This window comes from Rutilus rutilus (genome assembly GCF_951802725.1).
Source record: "Rutilus rutilus genome assembly, chromosome: 7".
In the NCBI taxonomy this organism is placed as follows: Eukaryota; Metazoa; Chordata; class Actinopteri; order Cypriniformes; family Leuciscidae; genus Rutilus; species Rutilus rutilus.
In genome coordinates, this window is record NC_140221.1 from 40145354 (window position 1) to 40164484 (window position 19131).

The 19131-nt window shown below is 40.1% G+C and overlaps 1 protein-coding gene across 2 annotated transcripts in view; it reads left to right on the plus strand.

Moving 5' to 3' along the window:
• Positions 1-17903, plus strand: part of gnb1l (guanine nucleotide binding protein (G protein), beta polypeptide 1-like) — a 32940-nt gene extending 15037 nt beyond the window's left edge. For both annotated transcript variants that reach the window (XM_084413968.1, XM_084413969.1), the window contains 3 exons: positions 1055-1147; positions 8973-9182; positions 16325-17903. In XM_084413968.1, the coding sequence (XP_084270094.1) occupies positions 1055-1147; positions 8973-9182; positions 16325-16591 (570 nt within the window). In that variant the 3' untranslated portion in view covers positions 16592-17903. The remainder of the gene's footprint in view (positions 1-1054; positions 1148-8972; positions 9183-16324) is intronic.
• Positions 17904-19131: the final 1228 nt, after the last annotated feature.

Sequence of the window (19131 nt, forward strand, 5' to 3'; positions counted from 1 at the left end):
TCTCTACTGTTTATAGTTACAGGCGTAAACACATGTAGAACGTACAGATGTGTCTTAGTGTTAAAATATGAATTGGTCTGAAGTCAGAGATGTTAAATTGAACTTGATTAGAATGATTCTTAATCATGGCTGCCTCTGCAATCAGCCTAAGACATATGGGCCTGGACCAGTTACTCAGGGGTTATTACATTGTATGTATGTCATATACAGTGACCCTAGAAGCATTTGGACACTTAAACACCATTAAAAAACATTGAAAGTCATTGCATTAGATAATATATTAAACCAAGCACACTTTTCAAGAATAAGATGTCACCAATAAGTGTTCACAATTGAGATAAAGTGGATAAAGGAAACTTTCTGGGTGTCAAACACTACTAGATCATGTTCATGGATAATGTGATGAACTCCACCTGTGGTTAGTTCTGTATGAACTTGAGGAGAACTGACTTCATACATCCACTAAAAATCACCTTGAGGCCAATTGTATATCATCGTTCATTCGCAAATGACTCTTGTTTTGATATTTTGTTGTTAAATGCAATGGCATTCTGACATTTTGGGCATTTTGAGACAATCTCTATGCATGTTCACCAATGCTCATCGCACCATTTTTATGTTGTTAGTCAGAAACATTAGTGGGTCAGTTACTTATTATTATTATTATTATTATTAATGGTCGTGGACCTTCTGTGTTGGAAACTGTTGTGTTTTAAATCAATTGCCTCTGTTTGGAGTCCAACGAGTCGAGACAGGCAGAGCGCAGGAAAGTGGGAAGCTGCTGGCAACCAGCCCAATGTTGTCTGCACTCACTTACCACCTGTGAACATGCATCATGGCAAACTAACAGGACTGTTGTCTCATACACATCTGTGCAGTGCATAGTGCATATAGATTATTTGGAGGGTATCACTAATTTTAGTCTGGATGTGCATTCAACTTGCAGTATTTCAACATTAATAGTGGTGACTCCCGTAAATTTAGAATATTTTTTTCTGAAACTGCACTTGGGAAAAATACATTTGAAGCTTTTAATGTGTATGATATTTTTCAGGTGAGCGTGGTGGATATGAGGAGCTGGACTCCAGTGTGCACTCTCAAACCAGATTCAAAGCTGGGGATGCTCATGTGTATGAAGATGTGGCAGGTAAGAGTCACGACACTCCCCTACATATGTCCGGAAGTATGCTTGGGGAAAAAAAAAAACTTAAAAATCAGCCACCACTATATAAATTATGCAGAATGAAAGTGATTTGTTTTATGTAATGCTGGCATTATTAGTCTATTACATTTTTCATTAACTATAAATCTATAAATAAATCAGGATTTTTAACTGGGAGTATACTTAAAATATATTTTTGCACTGTTGAGGTTTACTGGATTACTTGCACCATTCTAATGTTAAAAAAAGTACAGTAGTTATAGTGCATTCAAGTCATGTAAAAAAGATTGTTTTCACGAGTTGAACACACATGAACATCACCACAATGTCATAAATACAAATGGGAAGTTCTTGCTTATCCTGATTTGGGGGCGTCACTATATATATACCACAATAGGTATTTATAGTTATAGGCATTTAGCAGTGACATTTACATTTACAACAAATAAAGCTAATTGCCTGCACAAAATATAATAGCCTTTCAACAATATAATGTGTGATGATAAAGTTTAGTGGCTTTATAAATGAATCCCCCTCCCCCACTTTAGAAGCAGTGTCAGATTTTCCCAGGTTTGTAATAGTTGTTGTTTTAAATGTCGGCATTGCCAAGTGTTGCCTTTTGAGGTACTGACAAGTAAACCAAGAGCTCACAGGGTAACTGAGCAGTTGGCAAGTGTGTAAAGCAACAGAACTTATCTGATTTATGGATGCGACCTGTCCGGGCTTTTCCTCCCCCCTCTACCCCCTCTAATCATAGTGTTTGGAACAACTTTGCTTCAGTGCCATATATCAGCTGCCCATGTGTGTTTTGTAAACACAGCTGAAAAAATGTTGCTTCCAATAAAGAGACCTAGAATTACTTTCACTGATAATTAATTTCTCTTTTCTAGTATTTACGAGTTTTCCATCTGTAACCTGAGTTAATCTCAGGTCAGTTGACAGCAAGGAGGAGTTTCCTCGCGGTTAATTGGCAGCGCTAATCAAAGCGCTTGATGAAGACGGCTCTGGCCTCAGGCGCATTGGCTGGTTTTTCTGTGTTGTAATTCTGTTTGTTTTTCACCAACATTCCCTCATCCTTTCTGCCTGTCTTGTGTAGACAGTGGGGCTCTTAGTGCCGCCTGCCTCGATTAGAATTGATAATTATGAAGTATTAATGGGGCGCCCCACAGGTAGGTGCTGACATCTAACAGCAGGACCCTGGGCGGCAGTGAATCGCTCCAAGCTGTCGTCTTTCATTTGCTCAGACAGGGAGATCTGTTACTGTCATGCTCAGTTCAGAGGTACCCATCTACCAAGATGAGGAACCCAGCGTGAACGTGTTAAGCAGTCCTTTCTCAGTGTGGGCACACTTGGCCCGGTCACTTCCCCAGCGGCTGTAACACATTGCTCGCTCCTGGCGTCAATCAATCATGAAGCGGTTGTCTTGTTATCCTCATGATCCCTGCTGGTGCAGACTGCCGTTTCCTCAACCTCACACACACACACACACACACACACAGATGATCGCTATCCTCCTCACTCTTCTCTTTGAACACGTCTCCAATAAAACAGATTTATTGTCTTTCTGACTATCGGAACGGATTAAATGCCATATTAAGTAATGCTTTTTTGGGGTTTGGCTTGAGATTCACTTGGCACTTTTTGACTGTCTACCTCTTCTTTGTTCTTATAGATCCACGTGGTTTATGATTGGTTAGAAGCGTCTCATTCAGCGCTGTAAGATTAGACATGCATTGTATACTGTACTGATATCGGTGTCTGATTTTGGGGATTTTGTAGGCACTTTATTTTAAGGTGTTATTGTTACAGTATAATCATATAGTAATAATTACCTACATGTACTTACTATAGGTTTATGGTAGGATTAGGGTTTGGTTGAGGGTTAGTTGCATGTAATTATGCATAATTCACCGTTATTACTATGTTAAAGGGATACAGTTGAGTTTTACCGTTTTCGAATCCATTCAGCCGAGTTTCTGATATTTAGAAGAATATCAGTAACCAGACAGTTTCTGGTCTCATTGACTTCCATAGTAGGAAAAAATATATACTATGGAAGTCAATGAGACCAGACACTGTCTGGTTACTGATATTCTTCTAAATATCAGAAACTCGGCTGAATGGATTCGAAAACGGGAAAAACTCAACTGTTTAACTCAGGGGGAGTTGTAAAATGAGCCTATTTCCCAAAAAAGTGGAGTATCCCTTTAAGTACATGTAACATATGTATCAAGGACACTAAAATAAAGTGTTACTCTTTATTTTACTGTCCTGTTCCCAATGCACATACTTTGTACTTATTATAGTAATTGCAATAACTGGGTATTAACTAGGTACTCACCCTGAACTTTCCCCTAAACCTAACCTTAACCCATGTAGTTACCTTATATTACCCAGTACTTTCTTAGGTAAGTAAACGAAGTACACGTACTGTAAACTAAAGTGCAACCGTGATTTTTTTTTTTTTCCTTTTTTTTTTTTTTCTGTTGATCAATTAAGTGTTGTTGTGAACTAAAACAATTTGTATTAATTTTTGTTCATTGAAATAAAGCTGAAATACAGTACAAATATTAGATGAAACTTTTAACGAAAATTAAAAATGTTGCCTTGCCCACTAACTGAAATAAAATAAGTTTAAGTACTAAAATTACTAAAATAAAAATAAATTAAAAAGCTAGATAGACATATTTAAAAAGAACTAATATAATGACAAAATCACACAAAATGTAAGCTGAAAATATAAACTGCAGTCAATATTGGATATTTAATTGTTTTCTTAGCACTCACTTTAATCACCATCAGCATCTCAAATTTAATTTCTTTCATTCTTTAAATTATGCTTTGTAATTTTCTAATGGCAACATTCATTTATAGCTTTTAAAATGATGTATTTGTAGTGTTTGTTTTTTGCACAACATAATTTAGAATTTACCAGTAATTGACCATAACAATTAAATAATTATGAATTGGTCAGTTTTAGTATCATCACTTCCGTATTTTACTTGCACTTTACATATTCAATTTAGGCAAAATATTTGTGTGTGTGTGTATAATTTAAATGCTTTAATCATACTAAAATTGTACCAGTCCATTGTGAAGTTGAATAGGCAGATAATGTAATTGTAGCTCAGCTTCATCCAGCTTATCTACATATATCCGTTACTTGGATATATATATATATATATATATATATACACTGCTCAAAAAAATAAAGGGAACACTTTTTAATAAGAAAATAGCATCAAGTCAGTTAAACTCCTGGGATATTGATCTGGTCAGTTAAGTAACAGAGGGGGTTGGTAATCAGTTTCAGCTGCTTTAGTGTTAATGAAATTAACAGCAGGTGCACTAGATGGGCAACAGTGAGACAACCCCCAAAACAGGAATGGTTTTACAGGTGGAGGCCACTGACATTTTTTCCCTACTCATCTTTTCGGACTGTTTTTCACCAGTTTTGCATTTGGCTAGGGTCAGTGTCACTACTGGTAGCATGAGGCGATACCTGGACCCTACAGAGGTTGAGCAGGCAGTCCAGCTCCTTCAGGATGGCTCATCAATACGTGCCATTGCCAGAAGGTTTGCTGTGTCTCCCAGCACAGTCTCAAGAGCATGGAGGAGATTCCAGGAAGACAGACAGCTACTCTAGGAGAGCTGGACAGGGCCGTAGAAGGTCCTTAACCCATCAGCAGGACCGGTATCTGCTCCTTTGTGCGAGGAGGAACATGATGAGCACTGCCAGAGCCCTACAAAATGACCTCCAGCAGGCCACTGGTGTCAATGTCTCTGACCAAACAATCAGAAACAGACTTCATGAGGGTGGCCTGAGGGCCCGACGTCCTCTAGTGGGCCCTGTGCTCACTGCCCAGCACCAGGGAGCTCGATTGGCATTTCCCATTGAACACCAGAATTGGCAGGTCCGCCACTGGTGCCCTGTGGTTTTCACAAATGAGAGCAGGTTCACCCTGAGCACGTGACAGACAGGAAAGGGTCTGGAGAAGCCGTGGAGAATGTTATGCTGCCTGTAACATCGTTCAGCATGACCGGTTTGGTGGTGGGTCAGTGATGGTCTGGGGAGGCATATCCATGGAGGGACGCATAGACCTCTGCAGGCTAGACAAAGGCACCCTGACTGCCATTAGGTATCGGGATGAAATCCTTGGATCCATTGCCAGACCCTATGCTGGTGCAGTGGGTCCTGGGTTCCTCCTGGTGCACAACAATGCCCGGCCTCATGTGGCGAGAGCATGCAGGCAGTTCCTGGAGGATGAAGGAATGATACCATTGAAGGGCCACCACGCTCACCTGACCTACATCCAATAGAACACCTCTGGGACATTGTGTTTCGGTCCATCTGACATCACCTGGTTGCACCTCAGACTGTCCAGGAGCTCAGTGATACGCTGGTCCAGATCTGGGAGGAAATACCCCAGGACACCATCCGTCGTCTCATTAGGAGCATGCCCCGACATTGTCAGGCATGCATACAAGCACGTGGGGGCCATACAAACTACTGAGTACCATTTTGAGTCGCTGCAATGAAATTTCAGCAAAATTGACAAGCCTGCTGCATCATTTTTTCACTTAGATTTCCGGGGTGTCTTTGAATTCAGTCCTCTGTAGGTTGATCATTTTCATTTCCATCAAACGATGTGGCATCCTTTCGTTCATAACACATTACCCAGTCCATATTAGTATAGTTATCCAGCATGATATTTTTCCCCATTGAGATCTGATGTGTTTTCAAAGTGTTCCTTTAATTTTTTTGAGCAGTGTATATATATATAGATTGACTATGAAAATAAAAAGCCCCTCTGGTGTAGCTTAATTATAACTGCACATGTAAGCCTACTGGGTGAGATTGGACAAGCCTGATGTCAGGGATGCAGTGATGTTCAGATATCCATCAAAATCCCCCTGACATCACCCTCCACCAGCTCTGCTCCATATGTCCTCTCCTTAAGCGTTTGCGTTTCTTTGTACTCCTCATTATAGCCCCGTAAACCGCTTTCGCTTTCATCAGCGTGTTGCATATTCTAGTAACCCTGTAGCACATCTGTTCGCCCTTGTTCAGGTGTGGCTTACACACACGCCACCCACAGTCCTTCACACGACTTGACCTAGAGGAGCTCCTCTCTCCCGGTCTTCCTTTGAAAGCCCCCAGAGATGCAAGGAGGGTCTCTGCCGGGATCAACTCTGTGGTTTCCCACTCAGCGGGGGCTTCGCTGGTGCATGGCGACTTGTTGCCATCCAGTGGAACGCCACTGCTCTCCTCTCCTCTCCTCTCCTCCCCTCCGTTCTGTTGTGGCTTCAGTCTGGAGCATCCATCTGATGCAGCTGTTGGGATGATGAATCTTTCCCTGAAGCTCGAGTCCTAATCCGGCTAAAGCGCCCTCTTGTAGACCAGCCATGGAGGATATAATGAATTAGGTGTCTACCCAGGGTTCCATGACCCTTGACCTGTGACATCATCAATCAGGGAGCACCTACACTTAACTGAAGTGCAGGGGCCAGAGGGCAACAGACGGTAATGCTTAACAACTGTCTATGAGGCTTGGGGATTGATTTCCAGTTGTTTTATTTTTTATTTCATCCTAATACACTTTCACGGTGATGTGTTTACATGGCATTAGTGATTCGAGGGGAAATTTTGTTTAAGCGTTGCAGGAAAAAGAAATATACTGTGCGAAGAGAGGACGGTCTTTGCGAAAAAAGACGAGGCGGAGAAGGGGGGAAAATGAGTCCCAACTTTTGGGCCCTTACACACATGGAAAGAATTTTTCCCTTGCCAGCTTTGCCTGTACCAAGTACACTACCATTGCCCAAGGGCAGATGATTTGTAAAGATTCCTCATCCTTCTGTAGGTAAAACCCAAAGCGAAAACAGTCTGCCACCTTTTATTTATTTTATTAATTCATGTAATTTTGTTGTGTGTTTGTCTTTGGCTTTGATTCTTGTTTATATCATTGAACATACACTACTGTTACAAAGTTTTGGGTCAGTAAGAATGAGGAAAATCTCTTATTTTATCAAATTCAGGAAAAACTAAAATATTGTGAAATATTGTGTCACATGATCCTTCAGAAATCATTCTAATATGCTGATTTGATGCTCAAGAAACATTTCTTATTATTAACACCGTTGAAGACGGTTGTGCTGCTTAAGATTTTTGTGGAAACTTGTACTTTTTTTTTTCAGGATTCTTTGAATATAAGAACAGCATTTATTGTAGCATAGTCTTCTGTCACTTTTCATTCAGTTAATTGAATGCATCTTTGCTGGATAAAGTATTAATTTCTTTAAAAATCATACTGACTCCAAGCATTTGAACTGTAGTTTAAGTATTTATTACAGTGTTTCTTGTTTCTAAAAAATTATAAGAAAACCCAATAAAAGTGTATATTATTTAACAAGTGTTTTTATTGTGATTGATGCATACACAACGTAGTGTAAACCAAGTGTGGTAAATGGCACCGCTGTGTTGTCACTTGCACAAGGAGATGAATGATCTTCTGGAGGAGGGGTGTGTGTGTTATGTGTGTGTGTGTGTGTATTCGTTGTGTATCTGAGAAAGGAGGGGAAGGACACCTCCGTTGTAAATCTTGTTGTGTAGACAGCACGCCTGCAGCTCTGTTCTGAGTTATGAGACTGTAGGCTTTTATCAGCTCCCTCATTCTGCTTTTATCCGCTAAACTGATTTATGAGACAATATACTGCGTGTAGCCGTGTAGCTCGAGCGCTTCTCCTTGCAGATAATGAGCGGGGAACCTCGGAGGTGCTGTAAATCTGAGTAAACAAACAAGCACATGCACCTGAGCTGTCTCTTTTTTTGAGGTTAAGTGAAAAAAGGTCTGAGAGTGTTACAGGAAGTTAGAGGTCACAATGATTGTGGCGGTATAAAATGACCGAGGGCTCAGAGCGAAGATATGTAGTGACGCGTTCAAGCAGTTATGGGTGTTATATGCAAATATTTTTCAGAGACTTTTCTGTGTATGGTTTGCAAATATGTCTGTCTACTTGTCTGTTCATTCACTCACTAGAGCTGTAGAGTAGGGTTGGGTGTTATTGGCCACAAAAATTATATAATATTTAATAAATCTCTGTTTATGTATTTGCTCTGAAATGTTGAGCAATTTTTATTTTATTTCATTTCATTTATGTATTGTATATCTAAAACTTTTTTGGGGCTGGGTGATATAGCAAAAGATTCTCTCTTTTTTTCTTTTTTCAACTATTGGATGACATTTGATATCTCCGTTTTTGCTCTAAAATGTATAGTATTTATTTATATATTATATTATATTATATTATATATATTTTTTATATAATGTTGATTATCCACACTGTTTTAACTAAATTAACACAAGGAAGAATATTTAATCATTTTTAATGCAGAAACTGCTATTACAGTAATATTCACCAACATAGTCCTATATTTACTAAAATACTTTAAAGGCTATATATGTACAGTATGTATATGTGTGTGTATATCATATAATATACACACACACACATACACACATATATACACAGTATGATAGTGTACATTATATACACATATGTATATAATGAAGCTCTAATGAAGTGTACAGTGACATGTCCTGTGATTGGCTAAAGGCAGCATCAGATGATTAATGCTGTGGTTCATCAGAGCATGAGCAGTCTGATAACCTCTGATAAACACTGCTGCCATCAGCTTCTGTTTGTCTCTGTTCCTCTCTCTACCTCCCCCTTCAGTATTTCTACACTCCTTTTCTTGGATCTCCATTATTCTCACATGTCCTCACATCTTCTGTTTGTTTCTCTCATGTAGGCTGATTCTGGTCCGGTTCTGTGTGCCGGGTATGAGGACGGCTCTCTGGTGTTATGGGATGTTTCCCATCGCCGTCCGTTCAGCTGTCTGAAGGCGCATCCTGAGCCAGTCATGTGTCTAGACGTTGATGTATGCAGGCAGAAAGGCATTTCTGGATCTTCAGAGAAGATTCTCCAATCCTGGACATTTGACAACCAGCAAAACCTTCAGGTTAATTTAACATGAACACAAAACTGAGCCTCTTTACTTTCCTAACAAACTTTTTGAGAACTTTTCATCAGTGAATGTTTTTTCAGTGAAATTATCAAAGGCCCTGTTTACACCTGGTATTAAGATGCGTTTTGGTCGATCAGATCACAAGTAGACGAAAGAGACCGATTCCCGTTTACGCCTGTTTTTTTAATCTGTCTCTTTTGTCCACTTTCAACCACTTCAAGGGGGGGAGGGTCAATGGGAGTGTAAATGTATGGATTTTTTTAAGTCCAATAAGCTCACGGAAAAACATAAGGTGAGCATCAGCTTTCGTTTCTGTTCTGATAGCCGCAAAACCACGCCGAACAAGGTGAGTGCGTGTTAAAAATCAGGAATGGTGAGAGAACTTTGTGCTTGGTACATTTTTCATCTTCAAACCAAACTTAGGTCGTCTTTAGTCCACAAAGTTTAAATCATGTCTGGCTACTGCGCTTCCCATAATGTTTACGCATTTGGTCAGTAGGCGGAAAGATGGTGGTCTTTTGTGGCTTTTCGAATGCATTCAAACACATGAGCGTTTACACCACAAAAGCAATCCGGGCTAATGCGTTTTCGACTACCTCTGGACGTGGTCGAAAGTTGACTAGCTTAAAACTTTTAGACCCCGTTTACACCTGTATTTAGCGTCATCCACTTGTGATCCGTGCTTGCTACACCTCTAAATTGACTTTCTCTTTTGTCTTATTTTTTTCTTGTGGACTATTGGTTAATGGTTAAATAGCATCAATGTTAACCAATATGGAAATGGCTATTTATGCATTTTTTTAGGATACTGTTGTAAGTAATATAGCCTTTCTAAAACCAAACTTTCCAATAGTTAATGCAGTTATTTAGTTTGAGTTATTTTAATAAAGGACAGCAATAATCACAAATTGCTTTAAATTTCGAAAAGAAGCGTCAGCATTGGGATACGTCGAGATGCTCTCAAAGGTGAACTTGACCTTCAGCCTCGAAGTTTGGTCAAAAAGCCTTCTTTTATTTTAACAGGGTATTTTAGTCCTCCTCTTTTGACTGCAAACTCACATTCTGTTACAGGGCATCCACTTTTCAGGTCCATGTTCTTGTTTTTTTTTGTTTTTTTGGTAAACATTTAGTTTCACTTAAAAAAGTTACATTAAGTAAAATGGGTTGCGAATGCCTTTTCAGTTGCAAAATGATAATCTTAGCAACGTTTTTGTCGTTTCTTTGTCTTTTGTAGATAAGAAACAAGGATGCCAACAGTTTAACCCATTTAGTCTTGGCTATTTTTGGCCAAAGTAATATTAGCGACTAGAGATGTTTTTATTATTGTCCGTCAGTTAATAGTAAACTGCCATCTATCCAATTAGCAGCTGGTTGTTCAATTCGGTTCTCTACAAAGATTTAATTAAAATTTAAACTGTAGATAATCAAACAAGGCGTGTGCAGAACGATTTAAGGCTGAAATACACTACATGAGTTTTAAAATCTGCCCAGATTTTAAAACACTAGGCATCATGCACTTGCCAACTTTGGTTACCGAGAAAAACAGGGCGTCATACACTAAACAACTCAGGCTCATAAGCTGCTTTTTGCACGAAAAAACTTTAAGGAATGATTCCAGTTATATTTCCACTTGAGCTTGGTTCAGCGTGGCACGATTACAAACCGTTCTCGGCCTGGAATTCTCAGCACGGTTGGCTAAATATGTCAACTCCGACTGCTCGACATCTGACTGCCGCAGACCTTCTGCAACTATTGCCAACTCGTCCAGCATGCAAATCGCGGCAAATATCTGAACAAATGTTGTGTAGTGAATTCCAGCCTTTAGTAGTAGACAGTGAACAGTATTGAGGAGTGTATTTAGCAGGGGTGTGTACGTGGCCATGTAGACACACACCTCCTGGTACACTTGGAAAGTACTTGGCTTGAATTTGAAGTTTCCTCATGTCTGTTATATAATAAATCAGTCTCTTTTACTTTAGATTGGCAACTCTCTGCTACACTCTGATGTCATACTGTAGTTCTAGGCCAGATTTTCCCCGTGACAAAAACATCTCTTCTCCCACAATACTGTGCGCACACAAACGCTTTTATATTTATATTTACACAGCATTCTTAAAAAATGAGCACACACCAGAGCCGTGTTTTATCTTGCATAACACTTTACTCATCTGAAAGGTAATGCCTCATTAGCGGTCATATTCTCTGCTGATTTCAGGGTCTTACAGATTCAATATTTCATATTCGGCTAGAAAATCTGTGTGAAAAAGCTCTGATATACAACACTCCAGTCCTGAGCATGGATTGTTATTCTTTCCAGTGCCTTTTACACATGAATGGGTGAATTAGAAATATTCCCAAACCTTCCTCTCTATTTTGTCTAGCACGCAAAATGTATTTGCAGTAATAAGCGTTTATTCACAAAATAGGATCTGTATCGACGGTTCAGTTTATTTTGCACGTCGAAAAAAAATTGATTTAAAATGTAATTCTTGGCGGAGAGGGCCTAAAAAAAGAGGAGCTCGGAAAAGGAGTCTGCCGGGGCTTTTAAATTACCCCGAAGTGCAGCGCAGTGTGACGTCCAGACAGCCGCTGCGAGCTCTTCCCACAGGCGTATTTTTGTGTGGCGGTAGAGCTGGGGGTATCTGCCGGGTGGCTGCTCCTCTCGCTCGCCCCGCTTGACGAACGACCCGCGAGAGGTAATAAAAACATCAAAACCCCGCAGGCTGCTAACCAAACAAAAAACACATCTGCAATAAAAGGAACAGTAGTTCACAGTGGGAGGCTCTACGAAAGGCTGAGAAGAGATGAAGCAACAGGGTCTTACACCGTCCGACCTTAACATGCTGCCAAAAAGCGCACGCTGCGGAAAACGCTAACACTATCAGCATCATTCGTTTTCTTTTCTTTTTTTCTTTCGTTTGTTTCTGTCAAAGTTTGAATTTTATCAATTTTGCCATGTACAGTATTTTAGTCACTTTTACTCTGACTTAGATGCTAAAATGGTATCTAATTTTAGTTGTTAAAAATAGAATTTTAGTTTGAGAGAGAGTGCAAAATTTTACCAAATATTCAAATATTTTATTAATTATTTACATGTTATTAATGTTTAAAGCTTTAAAGTATAATTGAACCAAAACAAATAATAATTTCATCATTTACTCAACCTCATTACTTGTGTATTTGCGTCATTTTGTGCAGATGCAAGTGAAGTTACATTTATGGTGTGTATACCTTTAAAGTTTGCGATCATGATCAACCCCAAACTTTTGAGTTTGAACTTTTAGTGTGTCTCTGATTAATCTCATATCTGTATAGGATGCATTTGGGTGAATTAATTAACTTGATAGCAAACCGCTTCATTTTACAGGAGTTTATTCGGTGTCAAGCGGGTCAATTCCTGAAAATATTGTCTACTGTTGGATTGTTTTAGACAGTCATATATTCCTTTGGATTTTCTTCTGAAAACAAACAAACATTAATGCAGTGTTAATATAGTGTTGTGTTATTTTTGTCTCGTTCCATTTCTTGCAACAGTAAAAATTGTTGAAATATTGTCATGAAGCGCATTTTTCGTCTCACCTTCGTTATCGTTGTGAAATAGAAAAATAAATTGATTAGTAAATATGTAGATAAGAAACCTTTCAGTTTCATCATTTTGCAGAGAAGTGTTCTGTAAGATGGTGTATGTGAGCTGAAGAAAGGGTTGCGGTGTTTATCAAGCAAAGATAAACAGTGGTTCGCCTGGGGCGGCCCGCCGTTCCACACTCGCTCATGGATATGATAGCCGTGGTGGTGGAATTCAGCAGCCGCATCTGTCACACAGGCTTGACTAAGAGTGATTACGCTTGCGTATCGCTTTGCATGTGTGATCCTAACAGTGTGTGTGATGGCAAAGGCAAGGCGTTTGTTGATCAAGATTTGGCAATGGGTGGTTGTCTGCGCTCCTGACTATTGACAGATGTAGATGGACAAGATTTTAGAGGGTGAGGCAGAGATGGTTGTTGTATGTGTGTAAAGATTACTGTAAATCAAGCATGGCTGTCTGTGCATGCTGTTGGAGACGTGCTGACAGCACTCACAGGTGGATCTCCACATCTCTTCACATTCAATACCTACATTCCTACCGCTCCTCTCAATTAAACAGCCCTCCCTCCTACTACCCATCCTGTACCACACCAGGCTCCGTGCTTCAGGTATCCAGCATCTGTCAGCACTCAACTGCCCTATCAAGGGATGTCTTGGAATGAGGAAGCAGGATGCTTTGTGAATTCCTTTGCTTTCGTCAATAATATTAGGTATTGATTTCCCTTTTTTCATGCTTTTTTTCATGTTTTTTGTTCAGGTGTCCACTAGGTGTAATGCCCAATTGAGAGGTGCATGTTAAAAAAAAACGCGATTAAAAGCGAAAGGGGTGTGTTGTAAAGCGCTGTTGCCGGAAAATGCAAACACACCCCTCATCTGTACTGGATTGTCAGGCTCAAGTGGACAAGTGATGATAACTGGTTTCAGTGGATCAGTGTGAAGTCAGTTGAGTCTGCCAAGTCCATGCTGGAGAAAGCAACATACTGTGCTTTGAACATCCCGTTCCGTTGCTGCCAAAAATCGTTCGCACTTAGCTTTTTAATTGGCTGTGCAACCAAGTGCGCTGTGAGTCATCGTGCACCCGTGTCCCGTTGCATTGCTTCCAAAAATCAAGTCAAGGTTAACTTTCTTTAAAATAAAGTGCTACAGGAATTACGTGTTTTTGTAGGCCAAGCCGGAAGTTAGCATCACCATGGTTCCCTCGACAAAAAGCCAATAGGATTTCTTTGAATTTTCGATAATAAAAAAAGATGACCAACGAATTTTAAGATTCTTACATGTTTTGTTTGTCAAAGTAATATTCATAAACAAACCCAACTTTAATGAAGCCTAAATTCAATCGCCAGAAGGAAAGAGCTAAAGTTAGGCTTTAAAGTACTACACCATGTTTGCATAACTTCAACGATGAAAGTCCCATTTAGCTAACTTGTTAGCAACTGTCTTTTTCAAGACACATAAAACATTGTAAACTATTGACTTTGGGACGATTGATCTAGAAGTGCAAAAATTCTATTTCTTTTCTGGGCTTTAGGACTCATTCCTGTGACGCTTTATTGGTCTTGATGTAGTATAACCAAGTAGATGTGTTGTCTTCCAGTCCACCATTGGGCCTAAGGCAAGGTTTTGAGGTTTGTTTTTGGTTAATCGTCAACAGGACTAGCATATGTGTGTACATTGCGTGCGTAGATGACCGTTTGCTATGTATACCCCATCAGGAATCAATAATCCTACAGAGAAATGAAGGATAGTTCATAAAGACTGACCTCTTTGATGTCTGTAAGTTCATTGTAGAGGATCTAAACCCATGGAGAATGGATTCCATAAATGAAAGCTAATGATATGACATTTCTCAGACTCTAAAGGCTGTGTTTGGTATGAATGCTTCCATATTGAATTGGAACGAGATTGAGTATGGGGTAGACACACCATTTCAATTCTGCATTTGTGTGAAAAAGCGATAGCCAGCCGTGCTAATTTAGCAAGACTTTTGGAGTAAACAAAAGAACTTCTGTTTTTAAACTCCCTGGAATAGTGAAAGTTGTAGGAAAATTCAGTTCATACGATTATCATTCAAAAACGAAAGTGTGGCAATCTGTAAATCATGGTTTTCTAATGGTTATTTCATGATACAGGCCTCGCAGCTCACTTTATAAACACCCATTTACCTTTTTTATCGCTTTGCTGTGACCTCTTAATTAAATTAATGTATTTTCCTGACACAAACTATGGGAAGCATAACAAACACAGATAGACACATTAACCCATCATTATCAACTCTGTAATATGGACCAGATGGGCGTTTAGTTCAGGCATACCAACCTCGGCTCGGAGCGATTCATCTTTCTCCCCCGTCCCTCTTGGCCGCAGCACGCAAACCCGTCTTTCTCCTTTTCCCTTTGTGGGAAAGTTTCTGCTCGCAGGTGACATCATTACCATTCTCCAAAATTTTAAATTTGGACTATAATGTGAGTTGATTTCAGATATGAGCAAAAGTAATGCTAGAGTCTTGTTTTTGCTTCTCTGTTAAAGAATAATGTTAGGGACGGTTTTCCCGGTGCATTCTTCTATCCGCTTGGGTCAGGAATACCTGACTGGCTTATATCTTCCACATGCAGGAGTGACTGGCTCTGATTTTCCAGGCAGAAACAGGAGCACGCCGACAAATTCTTCACTGTCTTCTCCCGCATGAGAGCCATTAGTCTCTCTGGACACCGCTTATGAAGTCAATTTTACGCTGTCCAGTTCGATTCCAGCTTCGGGACCAGATGCATCCCGTGGAGAGACGGCTCGTACGCTCGCGCACACACACTTAGAACACGTGTGTGCTTTTCTCCAGGAAATACCTTGAACGTCCTTAAAGGAGAGGGGCCGAAGATAATGAGCTCTCTGTAATACTTTATACGTCACATTGTTGCCCATTACCGAGATTTATCTGGTCTCCTGGCCACTGTAGATCACAGAGAGCAAGGGAAGGTAATCTTTAGCCAGAGTTTGCTTCCCTTGCACTGTTGACCAGACCTTTCAATGCAAATGTAATTCACCAGAGACTGTTAAAACAACAAGGCCTTCACAAACAAAGATTTCAGCGAAAACAGTCCTTGCACGGTGACAAAGGTAACTCACCCCACCTCCAACGCCTCTTGCTCCAAACCAAATAGTCATGCGCGTAGCGTTTTGCTCGTGCTCGAATGTTTTACGGCCGATGATTGAGGCGCTGGAGTCGCGCACGGATTTCCTCTGCCAGGTTCAACAGCTATTTAGCCGTTCATTTGTGGCTCAATCATCAGATCAGCCAAAGGTGGCTGGTGGGGAATCGCTCTCGCGCTCTGCCCCATTCTTTTTACGGATCTAAATTTGCTCTTGCTCAGGTCATTAAACAACAAGCTCATTTGTGTCTGGTAAATAGTTTATGCGTCGTGCATTTCAACTCTAATCCTTTCTATCTGCCTGAGACGGAAAAGCGTGAATTCCAATGGGGCCGTTTGTTAATTAAAGTCCTGCATTTGTCTATTGCGGCTCATTTGGATTAATGTCTGACTTGTGTTCCCTTGCAGATGCACGACTCCGTTCAGATGACCAATCCTGGGGTCTCCCAGCTGCGTATCCGTGCCGACGGCAAGATCCTAGCAACGGCGGGCTGGGACAACAACATCAGAGTGTTTGGCTTGAAGAAACTGAAGCCACTGGCTGTTCTGCAGCATCATACTGACATGGTGAATAGTGTGGCCTTCTCAGACCATCAGGACCCCCCACAGAGACTTTTGGCCGCAGGGTCTAAGGACCAGCGGATCAGTGTGTGGTCTATATATAGCAAAAGTTGAGTTTGAAAGACAGAGGCCCACTTTACCATTTCCTTCAAACTGATTGTTGCAAATTACTCTGACTTTATTTACATACTTGAACGTGGTGCAAATATATTTTTCTTTGAATGAACGCGCCTAAATTAGTGGCTGACTGCCATTCGGAGGCGGAGCTTCAACACCATCACATTTAGCAAGACTGTCAGCGGTGTTTGCCGCTATTGACGCGTCCACGTGAACGAGTTCCTATTGGTGAAATGCTCAAGCAAAAGCAGCTAATATAAACACAATCCATCACTGTGTTTTGTTGCAGTTTGCCACAATGGCAAATAGTTCTTTAAACGCGTTTTATTGTCAAAGGCAGAGCTTAAACCGTCCTCTCCGATATGTTTGCTTTACCCCAGGTTGATGTGCTTCACTAGGCGTATTTGCTCTTGAAGTCGCACCTGAGCGGCAAAGTAATCCAGCGCTGTTTTTCTAAATCTGCCTCTGAGTTTAAGATTGCCCTCTGGACTGACCTGCATACATCACACAGGGTTAATCACAAGGGCTCAGGCTTCGCAGACAGGCCTGTTTGTTAGAAAGATTCATTGAGCAAGTTTCGTTTCGTTCTTCCTTTAAGCTCATGAGCTGATGAAGGCGGCTCTATTTTCAGCCTAAAGACAAGGCTGACCTCTGTGTTCGGATGTGGCTAAAAGACAAACTAGTTGTTTTTGTATTTATTGCTTTTGCTCTGCGAAAACTGGACGGCTCACTCAGCAAAGCAGTTTGCACTTTTTCTTTTTCTTTTCTGTGTGTGTGTGTGTGTATAAAGACACATTAGGAAAACTGATATCTAGTATTGTTTACACTATTTGTAAATGAGGTTCTTAAAGGGATAGTTAACCCAAAAATGAAAATTGTCACCATTTATTCAACCTCATGTTGTTCCAAACCTGTATGGATTTCTTCTGAACACAAAAGAAGATATTTTGAAGAATATCAGTAGCCAAACAGTTAATGGGACCCCATTGACTTCCATAGTATTTTCCCCATACTATGGACGTCAATGAGGTCCATCAACTGTTTGGTTTTCATTTGTGAAATACATTTTAAGTAGGCATAACCAATTCCAACCAACCAAAGTATAACTGATAGCCAATTCTTATTCAGATCCAGTTCCATTAAAAATATATATTTTAATCACTTTTGATTATGTTACCAATTTTCAAATGAATTACTCTTATGAACTGATTCTTTTTTGGTGAATCAAACATGATGACCAGTGTAGTTTGATTCCCTAATGAATTACTTTTTAATGATTTCCTGTGAAAAGTCATTAAAATTATTTTTTTAAGATATCTAATTGATTTGATTTCTTATTTGTTATACATGTTTTTATTGAAATCTGAAGAAATTATTTGTTAACTCTGGCTATACTGAAGACAGTAAATGTGATAAATATTGCAATACTTTCTTCCAAATGTTTCTTCCTAAAAAAAAAAAGAAAATAATAATTAATAGAACAGTTAAACAACTTGAATTATCACTCGGAACCAGAATCAATGCAATCCTTACGATTTACCATCTCTGTTCTTACGTGTTCTTCAGTGAAAAAATGTATAAAGATTCAAACAAAAACTGTTGGTTTTCATATTTAGGCAATAAACATTGTATTTGGAAACTCAACTGATTATTTAAAGCAGAAATGAATATTAGGTGACTAACATGCCAAGGTGAATTTAGTTGTCAGCGTATATGCGGTAATAATAGCCATCCATGGTACCTACTAAGCTAAGTGGGATTTCATGCGTCTCAGAGCGATGGCGGTGGAACTTCAAACGGCCCACAGCCGTCCTGCCCCATAAAGCACGTGTCTCTGGGGACGTACCCAGACTGGAATATCTCATCAGACGGTACAGGAAGCTCGGGGAACTTGGAGGCCATCCTTTTAAAGGAAAAACAACAGCGGGCGAGTCGCCGGTCGGAGAGGAAGACAAAACAGTTCATTTCACAGTCCGCCTGGTCATTAGCCTTCTCCTTGTCATCTGTGGACCCTCACGCACCTTTGTCCATGACCTCTGTAGAGCTTGTCCGATTGGTAATCACTTCCTACTTTTGTAGACTTGGTGGGGGGGCACAACAAAGCCATGCCAGGGGTGCCTTCCATCCGTTCTGTGAATAAGCACATGAGTGTCTATTGCTGGAGATTTCAGCTTATACCTCCCAAGTCAATAATAGATCACTTAAGCAGTCAGTATAAGCAGAACCTCGACATGGGCCACTGACAAAAACCTGCGGCTCACTGAACAACAGACACACGCCTGTCTATAGCATGAGGGGTCAGAGGTCATCTGACCATTCTACGCCAGCTTAAACAAACTCATAGTCCCCCATAACAGACTCTACATGGCATGTTTTACTGGTTTAAAGATACTCTGGGTTCTTAGGTAAGACTGGATGAATGGATGTTAGTTTTTGGAAACAAATAATAATCCCAGGTAATCACAGTCTGAGGAAATGGCCCTTTGAATGAGAGAAACTCAACACTGGTTGTGTTATAGTAAATTATTTATAAGTTG